This window comes from Carassius gibelio, chromosome A17 (assembly GCF_023724105.1).
Source record: "Carassius gibelio isolate Cgi1373 ecotype wild population from Czech Republic chromosome A17, carGib1.2-hapl.c, whole genome shotgun sequence".
Lineage (NCBI taxonomy): Eukaryota > Metazoa > Chordata > Actinopteri > Cypriniformes > Cyprinidae > Carassius > Carassius gibelio.
The window spans coordinates 11657654-11682200 of record NC_068387.1 but is presented as its reverse complement, the minus strand read 5'-3'; the positions used below and the strand labels follow the sequence as shown (position 1 = coordinate 11682200).

At 37.0% G+C, this 24547-nt stretch overlaps 1 protein-coding gene across 3 annotated transcripts in view; it reads right to left on the bottom strand.

The window, feature by feature from the left end:
* Positions 1–24547, bottom strand: part of LOC127933324 (kinase D-interacting substrate of 220 kDa B) — a 42482-nt gene that overhangs the window by 3037 nt on the left and 14898 nt on the right. For 2 of the 3 annotated variants that reach the window (XM_052530238.1, XM_052530236.1), the window contains 10 exons: positions 24247–24484; positions 23282–23361; positions 21707–21851; positions 21429–21591; positions 8181–8359; positions 7164–7384; positions 6057–6167; positions 2277–2414; positions 1474–1572; positions 84–314 (listed from right to left, as the gene is read on the bottom strand). In XM_052530238.1, the coding sequence (XP_052386198.1) occupies positions 84–314; positions 1474–1572; positions 2277–2414; positions 6057–6167; positions 7164–7384; positions 8181–8359; positions 21429–21591; positions 21707–21851; positions 23282–23361; positions 24247–24484 (1605 nt within the window). Of the gene's footprint in view, positions 1–83; positions 315–1473; positions 1573–2276; positions 2415–3768; positions 3799–5325; positions 5383–6056; positions 6168–7163; positions 7385–8180; positions 8360–21428; positions 21592–21706; positions 21852–23281; positions 23362–24246; positions 24485–24547 lie in introns of all 3 variants that reach the window. The other variant, XM_052530235.1, reaches the window with a different exon arrangement.

The following is a 24547-nucleotide window of genomic DNA, read 5'->3' as shown; positions in this document are numbered from 1 at the left end:
CCGTTTTCTCATAGTGTGCACCTGTGTTTATCTATAGGCTGTACTTCAGTGCCTGTGTTTGTGTGCACAACAGTAGCACGCACCAGCCAGTGGGCATTGTGTTGCCTGGCGGGCTCCTCCAGCCCCACACCGCTGAGCTCGTCGAAGCTTAGGCTGAGGCTGTACGTGAAGTTTTCTGGGTTGATGGGCACATCTTGTGGCGCTTCAGAGGGTCGGCTGGGTTCGAGTTGAGTCAACACACTGCTGCCCTGCTCGCTGCACGCTCTCGATTCATCATGCAGCAGCTGGTTCTCCACATGACGCTGCTCTAGAACCTACAGCACAAATACAGCAATGTTTAAACCGATTCAACAGCAAGAACGGATTTCATCCATTATAGGGATATCGAGTCGTTCCAGTACGATTCCGACTGAAACTGTATTCCTGTGTTCTTGAGTTCTAAAACACAAATAGTATGACAACTATCCAGAAAAAGATAAACTACTTTTTAAAAGTATGGCATTTTAAACACTTTAAAAGAAGTGCTCACCCAGGGTGTATTTATTTGAGCAAAAATGCAGTAAAAACTAATATTGTGAAATATAACAAATAACTCTTGTATTCTAACATATATTAAAATGTCATTTATACCTGCAATGGCAAAGCTGAATTTTTAAGTCTTTAATCCAGTTTTCAAAGTCACATGATCATTCAGAAATCATTCTAATATGATGCTTGGGTGCTCAAGAAACATTTCTTATAATTCCCCATGTTGAAACAGCTTAAGCTGCTTAATATTTTGGAGAAAATCATTATACATTTTGAAGGATTCTTTGATAAAATGTTCAATAGAATAGCATTTATTTGAACTATAAGTCTTTTGTAACATTATAAAAGTCTTTGATGCCACTTTTAATGCATCCTTGCTGAATAAAACTATACATTTCTTGTAAAACAAAAATCTTACCGACCACAAACTTTTCATTGGTAGTCTCTGCGATATTAGAATAATGTTACACATGATTGGGATAGGTCAATATTTTGTCTTACTCTATAGTAATGTCTAAATGTCTATATATAGATAAATAATGGCCATAGAACTATGTGAAACCTGTGGGGCACGCCAATATTACAACTAGCCTCGAGTCGTTCCATTTGGACTTGTTTCCAGTCTAAAGAATGCTACTTTCTTGAACACGTCAAGCTATTCAGATCTTCGAGTGGACTCTGAGTTCCCACTGACAATAACCCTCCTTCATCCAGGAAGCAGCCAGCTTGGACCAGATGGCTGCCTGCTTGCTGGCAACACAACATTCGTTTGTATAAGCGCAAATGGAAATCTGATCAACACTGCTACATGTGTTCCTTATTTCAACCCTATCCAGCCTTCTTCACTATAGAGAGATTAGCCGCGCACTAAACATTACAAACCACAAACAGAAAGATGACCATTATCTGATCTGAACGTGTAGGAAATAACAGCTGATGTCTTACCATGGACCTGAAGAGATGCCAGTCTCCAAAGTTCATGTTCATTTCCTTCTTGAGCTCATCGAGGTCGCACTGAGACAGAACCCGGCCGTTCACGTTGGCCTACATTTAGGATGACAGAATTTGACATTAAACAGACTTTAGATTAATTTGATCTCAGCAATATGTCAAAGGTTGAAACAAAGTTCACAATAGAGATTTTTGAGTAGGCAGGTTGACTAATGCATGTCTAATGAAGACATCAAATGTCATCGCTTTCCTCAGATGTTGTCCAATGGAAAGAAAGGCCTCATTGTGAAACCGCTGTATGCACCACATGGAGCTGATAAAACCACTCTTTTCCAATGCATGAACATGTATTTACAGGGATGAACTAATTTACTACACCCCATGTCTCAGTCCTGTTTTTCTCTTTTTTATTAGAAATTGTTGTATTTACATGAAAAAAAAAAGCATAAGACTAAGAGACTAACTTTCATAAGATAAAATATTACAAGAGCTGCTTTATTTTCTATTCATTTTATATAAAGTTAGCAGCCCTGTTGTCAAAATGAGGACGTTCAAACGCAGTTCAAAGCCCATTGTCTGGTTTTATTTTCTAGCAATAAACAACTGAAAAACATACAAAACATAAACACATAGAAAAACATTACAAATAGATCAATATAATTAAAAGACGTTAGGAAATTAGGGATTGATAGTTTGTGCCAAAAGTTGATTTGTACATTGTTTTGTACTAATTTGACTTTGTACTTAGGACTGCATGCTTTTCAATGGAGCTTTCAGGACACTTGTCCAAAACAAACCTTTTTGACTGTGCTGATATACTGCTGCAGCATGCTGGAGTCCAGGCCCTGGATCCGTTTCAGCTTCTCACATACGCCATCGATGCTCAGAGAACCGAGGAGGACCTGAGATCCACTAGAAACCACAGAACCAGAGCCCTACACACACATACTATAACTAGTTACTCATTCCATCAGTTCATAATGCATTCTGGAATGGCAAGGTATGAGGCACGGTCAAAGCTATGCAATGCAAAAGCAGTAACTAAAGAAAAAGCACAGTAGTAATCTAATGTCATTACATAATAAGGAACTGAGCAATTATGGGTGAAAGAACAATACGTGATACATGATGGAAATTTATGTCTGTTGAAGGCATGTATGGGAGCTATTATTACAAGACTTGCATACATGTTTAATGTAACATTTTAATGTGTAGTGTAGACAGTGTGAACCACAAGATCTTTATGGTGCAAAAAGATTCTTTATTTGATTGATCAATAAAAAACTTAAACTTCACTTAAAGGTTCTTTTTGGAACCCGAAATGGTTCTTCTACGGCATTGTTGCAAACCACCCTTTATTATGGTTCATGGATCCATAGATGTCATTTATTTTTTAAATTTAAATTATAGACAGTCCCCTCATCTAATGCAACAACCTTGTAGTGACCATATAACATTACTTTAGTTATACTTATTTTAGTTTTCTTATGAAATTGCTCACTAATTTAATAATCTGGGGCCAGAGTTACCTCCATAAATGACTCCGCATTAGCATTATAAAAATCTGTTCTTCCTATGATGGCGACTGGGCCTTGTATCTATATTTAGGTCGGTCTGATTGGGAAACAACTACTTTGATGAGCAGCCAAAGAATATAAAATATATCTTTGTTCAAAAATGAGTGGTGTGGATTCTCGGCCAAGCTTGACACCATTGTTTTTACCGAAAATATTTGTGCTTAAGTCCTGTATTCATCAGCAGCAGGCATGTTTTATAAGAAAACATACAAAAAATTAAAGTAAACCAGTGCCTTGAGAGCTAATTGGATGAAACTGCAGAAAAATGAAAAGTAATCATCCAACCAGGAGAAACCTCTGAATTAAAATTCTCTATAGTCACTGCAAATATTCTATAAAAATTCATTTGCACTCAGATTCAAACAAGCTGACGTTGAAATTAAACTATATAATAGAGAACCATATTTGAGGCATTTTAAGTCAAAAACAGTTGAAATTTCAATCTGTCCTTCACATAAATCATCACATGGCTTCAGAAGACTTCAAATATAGCGCACAGGTTGCATGGAAGTTGTTATTGTCCTATCTGGAGCTGGACAGCATGTGTTGTTCAGTTGTTCACATACTTTTGGCCACAGTGTATCTGAACAGAAATTTCACAATAACAGAACTGGCTGTTCATTTTGTTTTAAGTGAAACAAGCCAAAATGAGCAGAAGCCCTAGAAATAACACAGTTAATAAACGAAAACTGAAGGGTTTAAATGTTTGTACCTGCTTCATTCTGAAGGGCTGAGATTTATTCTGGGATTGAGAACAGGAGAGAGGACGAGACGAAAGGAGGGATTAGGTCACATGCTTCAATCGATCAAATGTACACACAATATCATTATTTATAACAGACTCACAGCATCCAACCTGCACGGCTTTCACAGTACTGATCTGACTGGAGCCAAACAAACAGAATTGAAAAGAATGAAAAGAACAACATTTTGCAGAAAGGACGGACTGGCATAGGGTTTAGAACAGAAAAGAGAATAGGACAAACTGAAAGGACTTTTCATGACTCCATGCAGAGAAGAAGTTGTTTGATTCCAAAACGGCCCCACCCTGATGGGCGAGTGTTTGAGCGGGACGATAAGAGTGTAATTAGCGTGAGAGGCCGGGGAGGAGGAAACAGACATGTTCGCTGAAGGAAGAGGCTCGCTGTGCTGATAAGAGCGCACCGTCCCAGCACTGCTTATGCTAATCCAGCCAGCCTCAGATAGCAGCAGCCGTTCACACCACGCAGAACAAGACAGAGCAGAGAGCGCATCAAATGACAGAGGCATGAAAGAGCAGCACAACAGAGCTGAAGGAAGGAGGGCAGAATATTAGGAGAGAAATCAGCAGCAGGGCTTATGAGGAAGAAGGACAGAGGTGCAGGATAGGAGAATATGCTGGAGGTGCTGAGAGAAGTGTAAATAGTGGTTTTAGGGATGATAAGTAAGTGAGCATCAGTGAGCATCAGTCAAAGTCTAATCTGAGATAATCATGATTTATGATATTTGGCCATTTTGAGATTACTGGCATCCAATCTGACAACAGAAATATCTTTCCAACAGCCCCCAGTCAACCAATATTGCACATTTTCCGTTTAAAAAAAGTTTGTACTGAATTAGGTGAATACTGATTAAAATAAATGTTCATTTGATTCAGAAATCTAGTTTGAAATCATTTAAATTATACTACTGTTCAAATGTTTGGGGTTGGTGTGATTTTTCAATGTTTTTCAAATCACTTATCCTCGCCGTGGTGGTATTTATTTAATCAAAAATACAGTAAAAACAGTAATATTGTGAAAGATTATTACAATTTAAAATAACTGCTTTCAGTTTAAATATATTTTATTCCTGTGATGGCAAAGCTGGATTACGCCAGTCTTCAGTGTCACGTGATCCTTCAGAAATCATTCGAATATGCTGATTTGGTGCTTAAGAAACATTAATTATTAATATCCATATCGAAGAATCCATATTGAATATCCATATTGTGCAGCTTAATATATTTGTGGAAAATGTTTTGTCAGGATTCTTTGATAAATATATATATATATATATATATATATATATATATATACACACTTAATTCTGTTTCAAGGTCAAATACGCATTCAAAAGTCAAGATGAAGCTTTAGGGTTTAAGCAGCGCAGGCAGAGACTGGTCAGCCATATAAGTGTAACATGATCACATGATCACGAGTGTATATGTGTGTGTCTGCAGGCAATAAAAGGCACTACTGCATCTTTTATGCACAGATATAAACACAGACATACACACTGCTAAAGTTACCATAGCGGGAGATGTAGGAGAGGGAAGACCCTCGCTGGAGTCCTCTCTGATTACATCCTGATGGAGGGAGACAGTATGGATGAAAGAGGAAGAACCAGAGGATGAAAGACAGTTACAGGACAAACACCTTCAGTATGGACAGGGGAGAGGACCGACATAGAGACGGGCAGGAATTACAGGGGTTTTCCTGTAACTTCTGAATACTAGAAGCTTCATCGGGTCTTTAATGGGAAATGTTTTTGAAAACAAGAGTTTTTAGGCTCTTTTAGAAATGAAGACAAATTCTAACTAGCCAGAAATCACATGGTTATAATGTCATAACCATTAGATATTAAAATATGAGCTAGACTGTAAATTGGCAGATAGTATTACTACTTTGCCATGCAAAAATGTTAGTCAATCATAAAGGTTTACATGTACATACACAAAATCAAACCTCTGCTGTATACCTTTAAGACTATGTAAGGAGGAAAGGAAAAGATTGTTGAAAACTAAAAAAACATTTTATATAAATTTGTCAAGGAAAGTGCTACAGAACCACAAAATTGCTCTGTGAGTTTAGCGTGCAAAGTTATAGCATACAAGCCAACGGCTGTTTGTCACAAGGAACTTAAAACAGATATACATTTAGTATCATGACACATAAAAACATTATTGCGGCCATATAGGCTATAGGCACTAAAATGTGTGTCTGGCTGCAGTGACACTGATGCGTTCAGTTATGTACTTACTAGTCCCGGACTGGGGTCCTTATGGAGTTTAGTAGCAGGGCGTGAGGGGGCGTGATGGGGGTTTCCAGGGGAATGTCGGGGCAGGTGATAAACATGATGAGGGAAGTAAGGCTACAGAGGTGGAGAGAACAGACAAATACTCAGGAATCTGATGAATGAGGGGCAGTGCCACATCAGGCATTCAGTGAAAGGTCAAACATACATAACATAATAAACATACATGAGGATTTACCAGGGCTGGGCTATATATATTAAATATTAATATCATTATTATTAGTGGCAGTGTTACAATTCTTATTATTATCATTAGTCTTACTACTACTACTACTACTACTACTACTACTAATAATAATAATAATAATAATAATAACAATAATTTTAATTATTTTATATTACAAAATATTCAGTATAATCATAATAATCATCCTTTAATTAGTATTAAATACTGATCATTAAATGATGACGATGATTAAGTGTAATATGATCAAATATAAAATATTATGATTAAAACAAATATTATTAATGGCAATAGTAAGATTATTATTATTAATTTATTATTAATATTTTAATTTCTGCTATTTACTACTACTACTAATAATAATTATTATTATTATTAATATTACATTAATATTGTTATGAACATTTTATGAACTATCATTATTAGTATTAGTAGTATTGTTGTTATTTATATTATATTATCATTAACATTATCATTGTTATTATTAAGCTGAATATGATAAAATATAACATATAATTAAAACTAATAATAATAATAATAATAATAATTATACGATTATTATTAATAAAGGTAAAACAATATTTTATGAAGTATTATTATTTTTATAATTATTATTATTATTATTATTATTATTATTATTATTATTATTATTATTACCACAACAACAACAAAAACAATAATATGAAACTACTTAGTATCAAGATTTATTTGGAAATTAAGTTTAGTTTTTTTTTTTTACATGCAAAAATGACGGTTTTGTTCCTGCACCTATTTTACAATATACTTATCCTAGGTATGTTTCAGTATCTCCACGGACACAGGTCCATTTTGCCTGAACACAGTAAGCAATGTCTGTTGTGATGTCTCACCCGGTTGTAGAAGGGGTGTTGGGGTCCAGTGAGCCCACTAAAGTAGCTGCTGTGGGGTTGAGCGGCCGGCAGCACACCAGCAGGAGCCAAAGAGCCTGTGGGAGAACAGGCCAAAGACTGCTGCCCAAATGTCGAGTGGGGCCGTACCGAAGCATCTTGCAGGGGCAGTGTGGGATAGCTGACTCCTCCAAGGTGCATCTGCTCTCGTGCATCTCGTACATCTGAAGGGAGGATGGGAAAAGACACAGAGAGAGAGAGAGAGAGAGAGCAGGAGAAAGTTAAATTCAAATCTTGGCCAGCACTTTAAAGGCATTCAAATCTTCCCACTCACAGTCGACTTCAGCCAAATGAAGCATTTATAGTAAGTTACATGTGAGAAAAGAAAGCCCTTTGTGGTTTGATTCCCTCAGAAAACCAGTTTCCCAACAGAAATCGCAAACGCACCTGGAAGAAATAAACGTGGCTCCCAATGAAATCCACGTTTGCTTTAGCGTCAAAGTCTCAGGGGCTCAAACATACGTCAGAATTTGTTTGGTTGGAAATAATATTTCTGAGTCACCCAGGCAGACCAAATAAGACTGGCTGGTGACTCAGAAAACGAGCAGCTCATGGAGCTTCAGTGAGGTTTCATTTCATCTCCCGGCATTCAAAAAGGAACCTTTATTGCACAGTTCATTGTCACATTGCACCGAGCAACGTATGCGTCTCAAAGCACGGCGCAGCTGACCATTATCATGTGATGAGATGTTATTGCAATGATTTAGAGAAATACACAGCAATATATTTAGCATTGGGTGTGCATTTACTACTTTAAATTAATATATACACACTATATAAAACATCAAGCTATAAATTCCAGTAAATATATAATTTTGCCAATTAGTGTTGATTGCCAGCTTGCTCGATAGTGTTCTTGTAGTCTCGTAGTTTTGGCGAGTTTGCATGAATTCTAGCTGTATATAAAAACAATACCTTTCTTATTTATAGTTAGACAAACATGTTTGTGTTGGTGTGTACCTGCAATGATCTCCCTTAGTTTGGGATCCAGGTTGACAGTACAAGGCAGGAACATCTCCACATCATGAGCGGTAAGAACAGGGGTGTGCGATGAAAGAAACACCTCGAAACTACGAATATCTCCATCAATCTCCAACAGAGGCTCCACATCTTTAGTGGTGGGAATGTTTTTAGAAATCCTGCAATGAGATAGTGACAATTTATATACAGAGACTGCAAAGGTACACTAGTTAAAAAAAAATAATAAAAAAAAATCAACAGGTTTTGAGGCTAAAATTCCCCAAATTTTTAAAATGTGACATAATAAAATGGGAAAAAAATGTACCATTAACCCTGTTTTTTTTTTTTTGTTTTGTTTTTTACTTGCTATGTAAACAACCCCCGAAAAATGAAAAATTCTGGACATGACTCAAAAAGGTAAAATGGTCCTGAAAAAAACCAGTCACACTTGTATTGTTTGCGGTCAAACATTGGACCGCATTGAAAATGAATGGGAAGCAAATATCATCTAATGGAAATGTTTGGTATTGCATCCAAACAAAATCTTACTGAAAGTAAATTATTTTTGATATATCAACCTCGAATATTGAATACAACTTGTTTAGACGTGTGGCTTTTATTTTCACACAGTTTTACAGTAAACATATTTTGGAAAATAAATATTTTGTAAAGGTAAAACTACTATTTCTGTGTATTTTTCGTAATAATAAAATTAAACTTAAACTTCTATAACAATTTTGTTCACCTTCTTTTTTTTTCTTGTGAGCAATAATCTGCCAAGTCTTTACTCCAAAGCATGAAAATTGTTGGAAATGTAATTTTCAGGTGCTCAAAAAGTGGTTAGCAGATAACATGTAAATGACCATAACTATTTCATAAATATAATTGAGTACATTTAGTACTTTTTTGATGGTCACATGAGCAGCAAAAGAAGGTTAAAAGAATGCTATCTAAATAAGTAAATAAGATATTGTCAATCAAATTATATACAAATGATATCATAAGGCAAAATGCCCCTGAAAAACAGTTTCGGGTTGTAAACATTGGGGCTTCATAAAAAGGACATTTCTAACAATGATGCAGACTGACTGATTGATAGATTGATTTATGGTCAGACTGCTTTATTATGTATTAAACTAGTCCCTGGCTAAGGTGGTTGGATTTATTCACACACTTTTTAATTCACAATATTTATTTGAAGCTTCTTTCTTTTCATATTCTTACAGCTTTATAATATTAGGCTGCATATTAACGTATTGGGAGAAAACCGCAAGTTTTATGTGAAATCAGACATTTGAGCTCCCCCATAGGGTCAACATGGCATAATCATAACAACCCACGAATATTCGACTGTTAGTTTGGTAGTTGAATCAGGCTCGACTATTTGGGGTCACCCCTAGTATTAAGTATTAATTATCATCAATAACATGTAAATCTACTCTAAATTGGCTTAATAGTCATAAGCCCACACTCTTAGCCCAACTTTTTTAGCGTATATGTGGTATATGTCAGGTGCTTTCAGATAAATGCCTTTCCATTGCAATTTATCTTACAGAGCGTGGAAATTCATATCAAATAAATCTGAAGATTTGTTTCTGCTAAACCCAGACACTATGCAGAACCCATTTTTCTTCATCTATCTTCTTATCTGCCCCCAACCCACGCCTCTGTCTCTCTGTCTCTCTGCTGAATCTTCTTATTGGTCGGTATGAGGGCACAATAAGTCCTTTTTTCCATACTGATGGAGCTGGTGAGCTCAGTGCTTGGCCACGTCCCATCCCACCGGTTTAACTAATCTGATTTTAGCCTTTTAAACGGAGCAGGAGAGAGATGACACAATGACACTCAGATGACCTGTTGCTAAACTGAGGTGGTGAGGCAGTGTAAACAAACACTGATATCTGAATGTGAGACGATACACACCTGGAGGGAGCGTCTGAAACACTCAGTTCCTCAAATGACCTCTGACCTCATATGGCACAACTATTTACACTGCAACCTTACCAGATACTACAAAGGCACTCTATATCATGTAGGTGTGTTTGGTTTCTATTTCTGCATTTCATTGTATTACACAGCATTTTTACTGTCTGTTTTGACCAAAACAAATGCTTGTTGCCGGTTAGGACACAGCGTAACGGTCAATATGACCTGGATGGGATGTTAAAATATCATGTTCCAAATGGTTTAAGTTTAGAAGACCATTTAAGTTAATTGCTTTGGTCCCATCATTCTCTGCTGGCTGTATAAATAGCGATGGTCACCAAATGAATCACATTTTCAGATGTGAAGTGTGTGTGTTGGAGGGCGAGCGAGTGGCTGGGTGTGAGAACAGATGTTGAAGTCACTGGACAAAGGCCCACACTGTGCTACAGCAGGCCTGTGTGTCAACGGGTCAGAGTCGGATGCTGTGAACAGTCAGCTGACCTTCCGCATGATGGACATTAGGTAGAGGTCTCGCACTTAGGGTGGAGCACAAGGACGTGACCAACATAAAGATCAAACTTGAGTGCAAACACATGCACACACACACACACACACACACACGCAGAAGTATCACTTTAAGAAGGGCTGAACAAGAGAGACGGGTGCTGGTGGTGAGAGAGGTTTGGTTCATTTCCCACGCACTGGATTAGGCAGAACTGGGCAGATTGTGTCTCTTCCGAAATCCAGCTGGGCTTGTTTATTTGTATGTGTGTGTGAGCATGCTCACAGACGAACAGGAGCCAGTGACAAGAGCCTCTCTAGAGAACCAACTTCCTCTGTCACAAGACACACACACACACTTTCCACAGCCTCTGCTTTAAAGGAAACTGCTATAGAGAAGGAAGAACATTTAAGAAGGATCTAAAAATATTATACAATTCTTTGTAGCCAAGTATGCGCAGACACATTCGATTAATGATCTATGAATAAACAGTGTTTGGTCCATATGGCTAAGATGAGATGAGACTGCCTGACTGACACGATAAGTAATAAACCACAGTTTGTTTAGGAATTTATTTGGAAAAGATGTTTGAATTTTACCGACTTCAGAAGAAAAAGATCAAATTAACTTAAATAATTAAATTAATAATTAATAATATTTAAATGTATTATTATTATTATTATTATTATTATTATTATTATTAAACATGTATTATTATTATTAATAATAATAAAATACAATTGTTATTACTAAACTTAATTTATATGTAACTTTATAATATTAAATTGATTTATAATATTAAATCAAATATACATTATTATTATTAACAAATGAAATATAAATTTGGGTTAAATAATAACAAGAACAATCATTTTCTTTAATTAATAATTTTTTAACATCAATAAAGTTTAATTATTATTAATAATATTAAATAATAAAAATACTATTACTACAAATAATAATAATAAATACCAAAATATGTTTAATATAAGATTTGTGTATTTAATTGCAATAGAGTTATTTTAAAGAACACTTTATATAATACTTCTAAATAATTTTTGAAATCTTAAAGCAATAGCAGAACATGAAATCAGTGTAACACACACACACATACATATATACATATATATATATATATATATATATATATATATATATATATATATATATATATATATACATATATACATATATATATATATATATACATATATACATATATATATATATATATATATATATATATATATATATATATATATATATATATATATATATATATATATATACACACACACACACACACATATACAATATTATAATCATGTAATTATAAATAGAGATGATTGTCTACGACTTGTATGTAGAATAAAAAAAAATCAAAACATACATTCAATAGTGTGCAGGAAGCAGTTGAAACTGCTGTATTCAATCTGGCGTGTAGTGTGACAGCGCAAACAACCCGACACAGGCTTCGTCCAAACAAAACACCCAGACTAAAACATCCGAGGCGTCCATAAAAACTGACGATGTCATTCCAATGACTGGCTGAAACAAGACTAACCAGACGAGGAGGAAGAGACACATCTGCAGGCCTACAGGGGAATTTTCACTCTTAGCCAGACCGGGCCATTTTCCTACACAACACAAATCAATGTGCCGGGTCCCTACGTCTTCATTTCAGCCTTTTGTATGAGTCAGACTGGGTTTTTTTCTGGCCATTTTGCTGTTTTATTAAAGGGCTCACGAACTGAGAAATCAAAATCCCCTTGATCTTTTGACATGTAAGTGGTCATTGTACTATAAAAACATCCTGTAAGTTTCAGAACTCAAAACTTTCCCATTAGTCTACAAACAGCTTCTATTGAAGCCAAGCTGACAAAACTACAGGTTGTGGAATGAGCCACTTTATGATGTAATAGTGTGAAGATGATCATCAGTGCCTGCTTCTACATCACTGCCTGTTTAGCCCCGCCCACTGATTCGTACATGTTGTGTAAATAACTAGAGAGGCAAACACAGTATATTCAGTAGCTCCTCACTGCAGAACACAAGATCAAGGGAGCGTGGATGGATCTAGGGGTGGAGATGGGTAGGTTTGGGGGGTGATTTGTAGGTTTAGGGGTGGAGATGGGTGGGTTTAGGGATCAGGGGTGGAGACGGGTAGGTTTAGGTATATGTAGGGTGGGAGGAGTTGGATCTGGATCCGGATCCAACCATGCCCCCTGGATCTTGTGTTCTGCAGTGAGGACCATCTCACAACTGTTGGCCAATCATACAAGTGGGCGTGTCCATGTCTACAATCTGCCACGCCTATTTAAAGAGCGTTCTGATGAGGGGGTCAAAACAGGACAGAAAGTAGCCTATTACTTTTAAAATGTGATTATTATTTTTTGATGTAAAAATAATGTTATAAGTGAACCTCAGAGAACAGTACAGAATGATAAAAAAGGCAGTTCATGACCTCTTTAAAATGATGTGAAGATACAGAGGTGGATGAGATCAATTCAAGTAATTTTATTTTCAAAATATTCCAAATATAATGTCAACCAACTTTTTATTATTTAATAAATGCATTGAAAGAATGAATAAAGACAAAAAAAATAATATACAAAATACATTTACTCTTATTAAGGCATTTTAATATACGCAGTATTTTTTTAAATATTTAATATTAGACTTGATCAAAAGTGACATTTATAATGATACAAGAGGTTTAGATTTCATACAAATGCTGTTCTTTTGACCCTTGTATTCAAACAACTGTTTTGAACACTGAAATCAGCATTTCCAAAATATTATACTGAAGACAATGGTTGCTGTTACTAATGTTTATTTTATTTATTTATTTATTTTTTATCAATAAATGTAGCCTGGGTAAGCATATAGGAACCATACATTTCTTTTCTTTTTTTTACAAAAATAAAAATAAAAAATAAAACATAGTAGTGTGTGAAAAAGTGATACTTCCGTGATTATAAATTCTCATTCAGACTTTAGTCAGATGTATCGATTATCAGAATTAGGTTCTACTAACAGTTTTTTGAAGATGCTCTTAAAAACATAAGATAAGTGAAGATAGCTGTTAAATGGTCAACTTGATTAAACATCTTTTTATTAGTCATTTTGATGCACAATTCAAACAGCAGACAGCACATTCAGTCTGCGGTAAAAATTCTAAATTGGCAAAAGTGAACATGTGTTTATTGGACAGCAACGATATGGGTATGGATGTGATATGAGCAGTTACATATAATTTTATGAGACACAAGGCAGTGAAGCAAGTTAATTCCACCCCAATCCCCACTATTTCTAGTATCTGTATTCAACTATTCATATACAGACACAAACAACAGGCCATGGCCAAGAGAAGACTAATCTTTCCCCAGCCGTACACATCTTCTGATACAGCATTCTAAGAATACTATTTATAATAAACTGAGGCTGATGTAATTCTTCCACCAGAAAAAAAAAAAATGGAGCTTTTGAAGCTGGTGGGAGAAGAGGTTGGATTGACATCAAGTGATTTGTTTAGCAATTACTTTTGACATTCTTGCTTTTGCTACGAGAGAAAATTGCAAAGGAAAAAAGTGCTATCATTCATCTGTCATGGAAGCACTGGGAGTGAGGGAAATTAAGCTCTGCCATTTAAGATACTTGGCGTTTTAAAGAGTGTGCACAAAGATAAAAGCACATCAAGAATACCAAAGGCGTCTCAAACAATACTGCTATTGATCGGGCTGTGTTGCGTCGTTCGGCTAGTGGCGTGGCTGCCTTAAATGTTGGCCACTTGAGAGGTTTCTCATTGGGTTTATCCAAATGCTAATCGATCCCAAAGCTGGCTTAGCTCTTTTTTTCTTCCCCCTCTTCTTCTTTTTCAAAGACTCCCACACACAGCAGCTGATGGGAAAGAGTATAATTCTCCCACTATTTTCCCCTTTGACCGGGTGCTGAATGTGGCACTTGACTTTGCTTACAGCCACCCTTGTGTGGACAGTTTGAGGACGCTCAATGAGGCTCAAACACGGCGATGTAACCCTGCCCTCCATAAGGGGCCCAAAGACGTGTAATGCCAACACACATTTCTTTTCTGAGCTCCATAATGAGAATCAACATGCCCACCATGAAAAGAACAACAGTCGTCATCACTAGTCATAGTGTTTTGTATGAAAGGTGGGCGGTGGAGGTCGTAAAGTGCTAAAAGAGGCAGGACTGGTGGCCTGAGATTTGATGAGTTTGCTTCTATATTATTGCTTCTTAGGAGTGGTGAACTGATCTTGGATTTTCACTCCAAGAAGTTGTATCCACATCCCAATTAGTTCAACATCTTTGTCAATTTTTTATCTCTTTTATCTCTAGCAGTGAGTTGTAATTCACACATACATAAGCCTGAGATGAACTAAGAAGTGTAAGAACCCAGATAAACCTCCCAACTGACTCCCAAACTTTGAGAAATGAGTAAACCCATCTGTAAGCAAAAGCATCTCGCCCAGAAGCATAAAAACACTAATGAACTTCCATGGGATTTATCCCCCCATTGATGAAAGCTGAGGCGCTACCCCTGGGAATCAGTGGAACACAATTATTCTGGAAAACAATAGATATTTATAGATCTAAGTCTAATGATGTTGGTTACTGGCAGGTAAAGCTTTGAGAGGAACTTTGCCCAAAATAGATTGATTAGATAGACACAGTAGCCAGACCAAAGTGAAGGCTTTCTATTTTTATACATACCAAGGGATGTCTAACATCTAGAACACATCCCTACAATTAATCATAATCTGATCAAAGGGTAAAAACATCTATCCAAACATACACTTTTTGACTCTTCTGTGTTTGTCTTCTGCACATGTTCCTGGAATTGACTGCAGTAACTGGAGGGTCCATTAGGTGTTGGCGCAGTGGATAAGAGGGGTGGTGGAGGGTCCAGGGATGATGTTGGCGCAGTGGATAAGATACATGCCTTTGGTGTGAGAGACCCGGGTTCGAATTCACTGTGAGACACCAATGTGTCCCTGAGCAAGACCTTCCCCTAGCTGCTCCAGCTAGGTGTGACCTCTGACATATATAGCAATTGTAAGTCGCTTTAGATAAAAGCGCCAGCTAAATGAATAAATGTAAATGTAAATCATTAGGCGGACACACTCTAACCTCTTCCACACACTCAACCTCGGCCCGCAAGAAGACGACAACATAAAATATCAATAAAAAACTGTGAAGTTAACTGAGAAAGGTTGAAACAACAATAATATGTGTGCAAGGATGTCCGAAGTTACTTGTACTTGAGTTAACTAAAGGAAAAGTAAGAGGATGTCATCAGGTTTTATTCAACCAGGACAGATTTATGATATTTCATGATATTTGATGTTTTAAATTGTATTTATGTAATTGTTAACCTGAATGTATTTATTTTAGCCCTACTTCCCTTTCCATAAGTGGTTATTCCACTTGTCAGGCAGCCATTGTAAATAAGAACCTTTTCTTAATGACTTGCCTGTAAAAAAAATAAAGGTAAAAAAAAAAAAACTAACAAACCGGCTAACCCGAGTTTCAGTTGCTCATATCAAAGTTCAAATCATAAAAAGCAGCAAGGAACCATTTAGAGCATACTAATCTTGCTTAGCATAAATATCAGTGATTAACTGATCAAGATCTTGTGGTCTTTAGTCTTCAAGTAGGCCAAGCAAACCCCTTTATACTGCCTCTACCTTATAGTTGCATCACACATAAATTTCATTCTTGGCCACAACAGTGACAGGTTACTGAGTAATGGATTAATGGATAAATAATTAGCCTTGACGTGAGCCAGCTTGATAGCCTTTCTTTTATTCAGACCAACGGCCATGAAAATTGACCTAACTGCACAGACCCACACATCATCACAGGAACGATCCAAAAAGCGACTTTAAATCCCACTGTGCAGCCTACAACCTCTTCCCCAGTTTCAAACTCATCTCATCCATCTGGAGGTCACTTTGTGCACCCAATAAATGCACTCCCTATCTTAGATTGGGCTTCTCTCCTTTAGGGAATAGATGGGGCTTTCAACAGCCTTATCATTTCTAGGGCCTTTGGGCAAATAATGGCTGCCCTTTTTAAATTACTAAGTTTACCTCTTCCACCAAAGAGCTCTTGAAGGATCAGGTTCACGGAAAATAGCCTCCCTCCAAAGGTGGAGGAGAAAACACATCGAGATGCTAGAGACAAGACTGGTACGTGACAAAATTACAAATTCACAGAAAAGTGAGAAGTCCAAACTCACAGCCGAAGGGGATCAAAAGAGCAGAATAAAGGAAGCCGTGTGCCTTTCAGAAGAATTATTTAAAGGCTTATTAGGATATTCGCACAAAGGAAATCACATAAATGTGCTTCAGAAGGCACTTTTATCTCCCCACGTAATTGCGACTGAAATTACAATAATTGTACCAATTAAAGTAATCCTGAATGAACAGTATGTCATCTTAATGTTTCAGTAATTGGGAGAAGAGTCGGTCTAATTAGCTCCAATAGCCTCCCATGCATTCATTTTTGAGTGTCATTAGTTAGAAAGTTTCACTAAAATTCACTTTAAATCCTGGATTTGAAGCCCAGCACTGAGAGCCAATTGTTTCCTCAATGAATAAGCCGAGCATTGTGACAGGAAGCATTGTGAGATGGATGAGCCTTTTTCGGAAAGCGGAAGGGCTTCCATAGTCTTTTTCTTTCACCGGTGAATGTCACAATGAGTTGGCATGCCAAGAAGACGCCAAGAGGTGCGGGAGGTGTGGAGGAAAAGGTGAAGGGGCGTGTCTTCCTTCATGCACGTTCACATTGAATCCCATTTTGGAGTGAGCCACGCCAACTCTCCTGGTGGGTTAATTAACAAGGGCCGCTATCTGAGTAAGGGAGGAGGGGACATATGTTACAGGGCCAGAGCAGGCTGATAAGGGGAGGGTGGGCTGGGCATGGTACCCGGCCCACTCAGGTTCTGTCATCCCATCCTGGCACAAGCTGGACACCAGATGTCAGAGCAGAACCGGCTCGGTGGGCCACACCTCATAACAAGCACAAAACCGGAGCAAAGTGCCATAAATAAACTCCCGGTTGATCTGACTCTGCTCAAAAAGTCCACAACAGATCATGGCCATCAGCCACCACAACATCTCTCTCACTCTCTCACTTTCCATTTGGACTTCCGCCTGTTTGCTTTTTATGTAAAATGACCTATATGTGTCTCACTATAACGAAGACATTCTCGGTCGGAAATAATGACCGTAAAAAAACAAAAACAACTGTGACTCACGGTCCTACGGAAGAGAGACCGTTAAGTCCAGACTGAATGGAGAAAAAAAAAAAACGTTACAGTAAAACTGAGATTGACATGAGTCAATTTCAAACAGAAAGGTAATTAGTTGAACATTTGCCTTTGAATTTGTCTATGTATGTTGGGCTTTTTGGTGAGTGGACTAAGAGTAAGAGTAATTTTTACTCAAAATAGAGCAGTACAAACACAGGTGGCCTATGTGGTTTATAGACCTGCTGGTTATAAGCCAGTGTACCTTAAGGAGACTGAAATCTTTGTGCTTTGCCTGCTCGGTTGGATTACTAAATGTTAATCATAAAACAAGCTGATGTTATTAACAGATTATTCACATTCTGGTGCAGATTAAAAGGCCGGATCACTGAGCGACTGGAGAGTTGTTTCCACACTACCCAGGTGTTACTACAGTTCAAAACAGCACATTCACATTTTTGAAATAGGTATTATCAAGAGTCATGAAATTCTAATGATATTGGCACTGACTAGTGAAAAGTTAATATTAGGACAACCATAGTCTCAAATAAAAGACTTTACTAAGATTAAGATTACTAACATCACTAGAGATTAATTAAAATCACAAAATTCCCCCCAATATGACATTTTGTTTCACTGGAAGAGTCATGCTTTCAAATGCAAATGCATATAGAATATATATATATATATATATATATATATATATATATATATATATATATATATATATATATATATATATATATATATATATATATATATATATATATACACACACATATATGCTTTTCTTCTCTCTCTGACTTATTTTAAATCCATATAAGGTGCAATACATATAAAGTGCACAAAACTACTAATAAATTATTAATTTGACCTCTTAGTCTTAAAGAAGCCCTGCATATTTCTTTGCTCAAGTTTAGGGTCATGTCCAACAGGCACAGTTTGTTAGGGGGCATTCACACAGGACATATTCTCATATTCATATTCATATGGATCATTCTCAGGATGAACTTCAGAAACGTATTTTAAAAAAAGTGTTATCATGTGAGGGTCATGAGAGATGCCGCATAAAAGGCGAGACGTGAGAAAGCTATAAAAAAAAAACTGTAACAAACAAATGTATACTTTAAAAGGGGTCATGAATTGAGAAATAAAATTTCCCTTGATCTCTTGGAATCTAAGTGGTCATTGTAGTATAAAACCATCCTGTAAGTTTCAGAACTCAAAACTAGCTTGTTAGTCCAAAAACAGCTTTTATTGACACCAAGCTGCCTAAATGAGACATTTCATTCTGGATTTGTCTCAGTATGATGTAATGGTGTGACAAAATCTTAGTTTCAAGGACACACTAAGAGTTGTTGGTGTGTCTTGCATTATGGTGTGGGTTTTAAGGGTTATGTTGTGCAAACGGCATGAATTAAATGTGTCACAAACAAACAGACACACACAAAAAAAACAGACAAATGCACTGTGTGAGCTCAGCCTCATCATGACCTACTATGGAGCAACGTTACAAAGAGGGGATTTCGCCACTTCTCTCTTCTAGGAATGTGTGTGTGTGTTGAGAGAAAGGCAGAAGGATGTAGAAAACCTAGCTAAACCAGGCAACACACCCACACACACTCTCACACACACACACACACAGTATGTCCATTTCCCGAGCAAATTATATCAGTTCATTGGTCTTCACACACTATCACAAGAGCGGGAACACAAGTTGAGGCCTTGTGATTGCGACTGAGAATGACAGCTGACCTATGAAACTTACTCACTCCTCTGCCACATACTGACCACACACACATCCAGATCGCTCTAGTCATGAGATCTACAGGTCTAAAACCTATTCGCAATGAACCAACTTATAGCTTTGTGGCTATAATCGATGTTAGCCCAAATTAGAAACGGCTGATACAATGGAAAGCAAATGGACACATGCAGGTCTGTGCCTGTGCTGGCCGCTGTGACTCACCCTCATTTCTATAAAAAGCGAGCAAATGAGTGGCCACGTGACCTCGAGGGTGCAACAGAAGGAAGAAAAAAGCACCAGTAGGTTTGACAGATTCTTATCGGAGCAACATCTGTGACAGATAACAGAACAACACGACAGGCCTCTATTTTAACATCCAAAGTGAACGACTGACTGCCCCCACCTGCGCCGAAATGCAGCGCTGGTGTGGACATAAGGAAATGAAGGGTATTTCGGGCTATGAAAGAGGAGAAAAACGGGTGAGACGTAGTGCTAAAGGGCATCATGGGGGCTGGGAAAGAAAGAGCGATGGGGAGAGAGAGCAGATGCTGACACTGAGATGCTCTGACACTTCTACAGCCCCAGGAGTCACAGCATGTTAGTGCAGTGTGACAGAGCAACCTTTAAAGGCCAAACACTGAGCATCAGCAAACCTAACGGCCTTACAGCAGCCACACACACACACACACACACACACACACACTCGTCAAGCCCTCTAGAGAGGATGCAGCAGATGTAACTGTGATGGTGTGTTGCATGTTTGACGACAACAAGTAAATAAGACAATTATTAAAGAGTGACAGTCTGTTAGTCAGGCAGCGACTGAGCAGCATTCTTTTGGTTTTGCTGATCATATACTGTATGAAAATCCTGCTATAAGAAGATAAAAGGAAAGATCAAAGCCTGAAATACTTCATGGTACATCATACCCAATGAGACATCCTGATTTATAGGAATTGTGCTGTGGACCAAAAATAAAACAGAGGGAATAGAGATTTTCTACTGCCACCTGCAGGTCGCAGGCATTATTACACTGAAAACACAACCAACTAGAACAAACCTATTTATTGTTTATAAGGAAAATACATTTTTGTGCGATATGCATCAACAGAAAAAGTCCCAAGGACTAAAATAATAAAAACAATAATAATAAGTTTGGAATTAAATAACTAAACAAATAAATCATGGAACTAATTTAATAAAAAAATAATTATTATTATTATTTATTTTATATATATATATATATATATATATATATATATATATATATATATATATATATATATATATATATATATATATATATTAATAAATAAAAATAAAATATTAAAATTACAAAATTAAATAAATAATACAAATTAAGAAGTAAATAAGCTAAACAATAAAATGAACACAAAGCATAGATGAATAACAAAAAGAACTCAAAGTAAAAAAATGCATAAAAGAAATAACTAAATAATATAATTAATTAAATAAATAATAATAATAGATAAAAGACTAAACAAAGAATGAAATGAATGAATAGACACATAGCTAACTAAAAACTCAAACAATCAAACCAAGTGAAATAAATAGTAATAATAAATAATGATAAATAATAATAATAAAATAATAAAATAAAAAAAATTACTTAAATAGAAGACTGACTAAATTAATAACATAATTGAGGAACTAAGTAAGTAAATAAATAAAAAATAATGTAAAAACTAAATAAATATTCATTCAAATTCCCAATTCTGGTATTTGTAAGTTATGATATTTAACAATCTGATGTGAGGTACAGAGGATGTGTAAGCTGACCTCTCATAGATGGTCTTCAGTGTGACCTGATCTGAGACTCCATCAGTTTCCTCCAGGAAGAGAATGATCCAGGATGTGCGGTACGGCCACTCCTCCGTCAGGTTGATCCAGGACGCTAGTCGGTCCCAATTAAAAATGATCTGATTGGCTCTAAGTAGGCGACCTATCAAAAGACACTTCATTACTAATATATATAACATTTGTAAAATCACTGCTCATGTCTTTACCACATCACAATCAATAATGAATGCATGTATGTATAGTTGGGTCACACTGACCTGTGACTGACACTATGTTGAGCAGTCTCCTCATCGTCTGAGGGCTGATGTCACTGAACCAGTCTTCGGTGACCAGCAGCTTGGTCAGGTCGAAGGACATCTGGCGCGTGACGGAGCGCTGCATCTGTCTCCTGAGGTACGTGTCCTACACACCAATATGCAGAGAACCCAATGTCAGGAGTCCAATAGAGCCTGTGTGATGATAGCTGTAGGCCTGAGAACTACAAGTATATTAATATCTTGTTTTACCACAAGATCTAATCACTGTCTTCACAGTTCGGTCTCTTTCTTTCGCTAAACAGACATACACATATACAGAGAGTCTTGATTAAGATCGTTCATTCCTACCAGTCTGCAGTATAAATCACAAACAGAAAGTACTTCCACACTTGCATATACCTTACAAGTTAGATAACAAATGCATTTTGCAGAGAAAAGGATGTGGACAAATACATCCTGATCCAGTGAAATGGCAGCTGCAATGGCTTGTGTTAGGAGCTGCTGATTCAATGTTGTGTCTGGGCAATTCGTTCTGCATGACCGTTTGACTTGTTCTCTGTCCTCACATCCAGAGGTCCGGCTGACTGATATGTCTGCTAGTCTTTTAAAGCATCAGGCAGTCCAAGACAAGCACAATGCAGAGCCGATCACGAGCTCTGGGGAGACAGAGCTTTAAGCCCACTTTGAAGATTTTAATGCAGAACTTGTGACTTGACTGATACTTGGAACGCATGGCCATCAATAAGGTGGCCCCTTTTTGATCCAGAATGATGGAGGGGAGTGTTAAGGAAAAATACGCATGATGGAATTAGTCATTAGTACAGATGAACAAAACTTCAGCTCCGCTTTATTGGAGACCCTCTTTTTGCATCAAACAAGACCTACGCAAAACCTCAGTCTGACCTCACAGCTTAATGGAATATAATATAAAATTAACCAGGAAAAGGACACGACACATTCATGTGGCCGCCCTACTATTTTTCTTCTATAATGACTGGAGGCTTCCACGAGCAGTTCCTGAAACCCACTAAACAACTTTCCACATGTTCCGAAATGTGCAGATCAGGGGTAAGGTAAGCTGGATACTCAGCCAAGAAACAGCAGAGGCTAAAAAGATGAGCGTGCCCCTGAAATAAAGAGGGGCCAAATAAAGCAGGCAGATAAATCAGCCAAGCAAACAAACAGCCCTTGCAGGGCGAGCAGAGGAGCCACTTAGCCTCCTGCCTCCATGCCGCCGAGCCAGTGCTTTGTCACCGCGACCCACTGCTGCTGCACCCTGTCATTAGGCAATGGCATCTCAGCGGGAAGAGTAAACAGACATTAAATCAATTACACACACTCCTCGGCAACATCCAGGGTCTCTAACAATACCCCCACCCCAAAACACACACACACGGTCCTAACTGTCCTTTCTAACTATGAATAGATGAATCATACAGGCTTGTTTTTAATGGTTTTAAAGCATTTATAAATGAGTTATTAATGAGGTAATAGCAGCCATATGGCCTTTGTTGAGCTGGCCATCTCAAATCGTGTTGATGGGAAGTGGTGGGAGTGTTGAAAGCTAAGTCTTACCCGGCGGTTCAGTGCTGTTTTACTGCCCTGCTCGCCGAGACTGTTCTGAGACACCTTCCTGTCCATGTCCTCTTGCCACGCTACAGATGGAGAGAATCAGACATTCAGAGGAGGTATCGGAGCGGAAAAGCTGTGCCGTTAGTCTATATTAAATGCACTACACCACAGACGATGCAGATGACAAACCGCAACAAATATCTGCTGCATAAATCAATGCAATTAAATTAACAGACCACAAACATCTTGTTACACATCAAAACGCATTAAAGAACATTAAGAAGTACAGATGTTACAGAATATCTTCATTTTTGTTCCACAAAAGAAAGAAAGAAAGAAAGTCATACAGGTTTTAAACAACATGATGGTGATTAAATTATTATTGAATGATCAGTTTTGGGCTTTTCTGAGGGCCTTTATTTTAATAAAATAAAATAAAATAAAATAAAATAAAATAAAATAAAATAAAATAAAATAAAATAAAATAAAATAAAATAAAATAAAATAAAATAAAATAAAATAAAATAAAATAAAATAAAATAAAATAAAATAAAATAAAATAAAAAATTAAATTAAATTAAATTAAATTAAATTAAATTAAATTAAATTAAATTAAATTAAATTAAATTAAATTAAATTAAATTCTTCTGGGTAACAAAAAAAGAAAATATTCTGAATAACATTTCAGTGTTTTTGCCCATATAATGAAAGTCAACAGGGACTTTCACTGTTGGACAAAAACAGTTGAAACGATATATCTATATATGACAGAAAAAGTGGAAAAAGTTTGGAATGACATTAGGTGAGTGAATGATGACAGAATTGTAATTTTTGGGTGAACTATGCCTTAAACTTAATGCTGAGTCCCAATTTTCTCTTCACTACAGCAGTATGTCTATGCACTTTTTATGTATTTTGTTACATTATGCATATCGGAACGCTGCATTTGAAAGCGTCTCTCTACCAACCATCAGAGTTCAGTTGATCCACATTGGCTGGGCTGGAAATGCAAAGTGTCTTGGTAGTGCTGAGGCCACGGCTGTTGAGGAACACGGGCAGGTGGATGATGTTTCGCATGTAGTCGTGGCCGTTGATGTTGGAGTCACGCAGCACACTGTTGAGGTTCTGGTTTATGGCCTTGATGATGATATGAGGGTCACTGGCAAAGATTGAGATGAAGGGGCCTTTAGAGAAGAGCACCCGAACCTGCAAACAAAGGAGAAAAGAATGTTTCCTCTTTATTAAAAGTGCAAAATCTGGTCAAAAGTT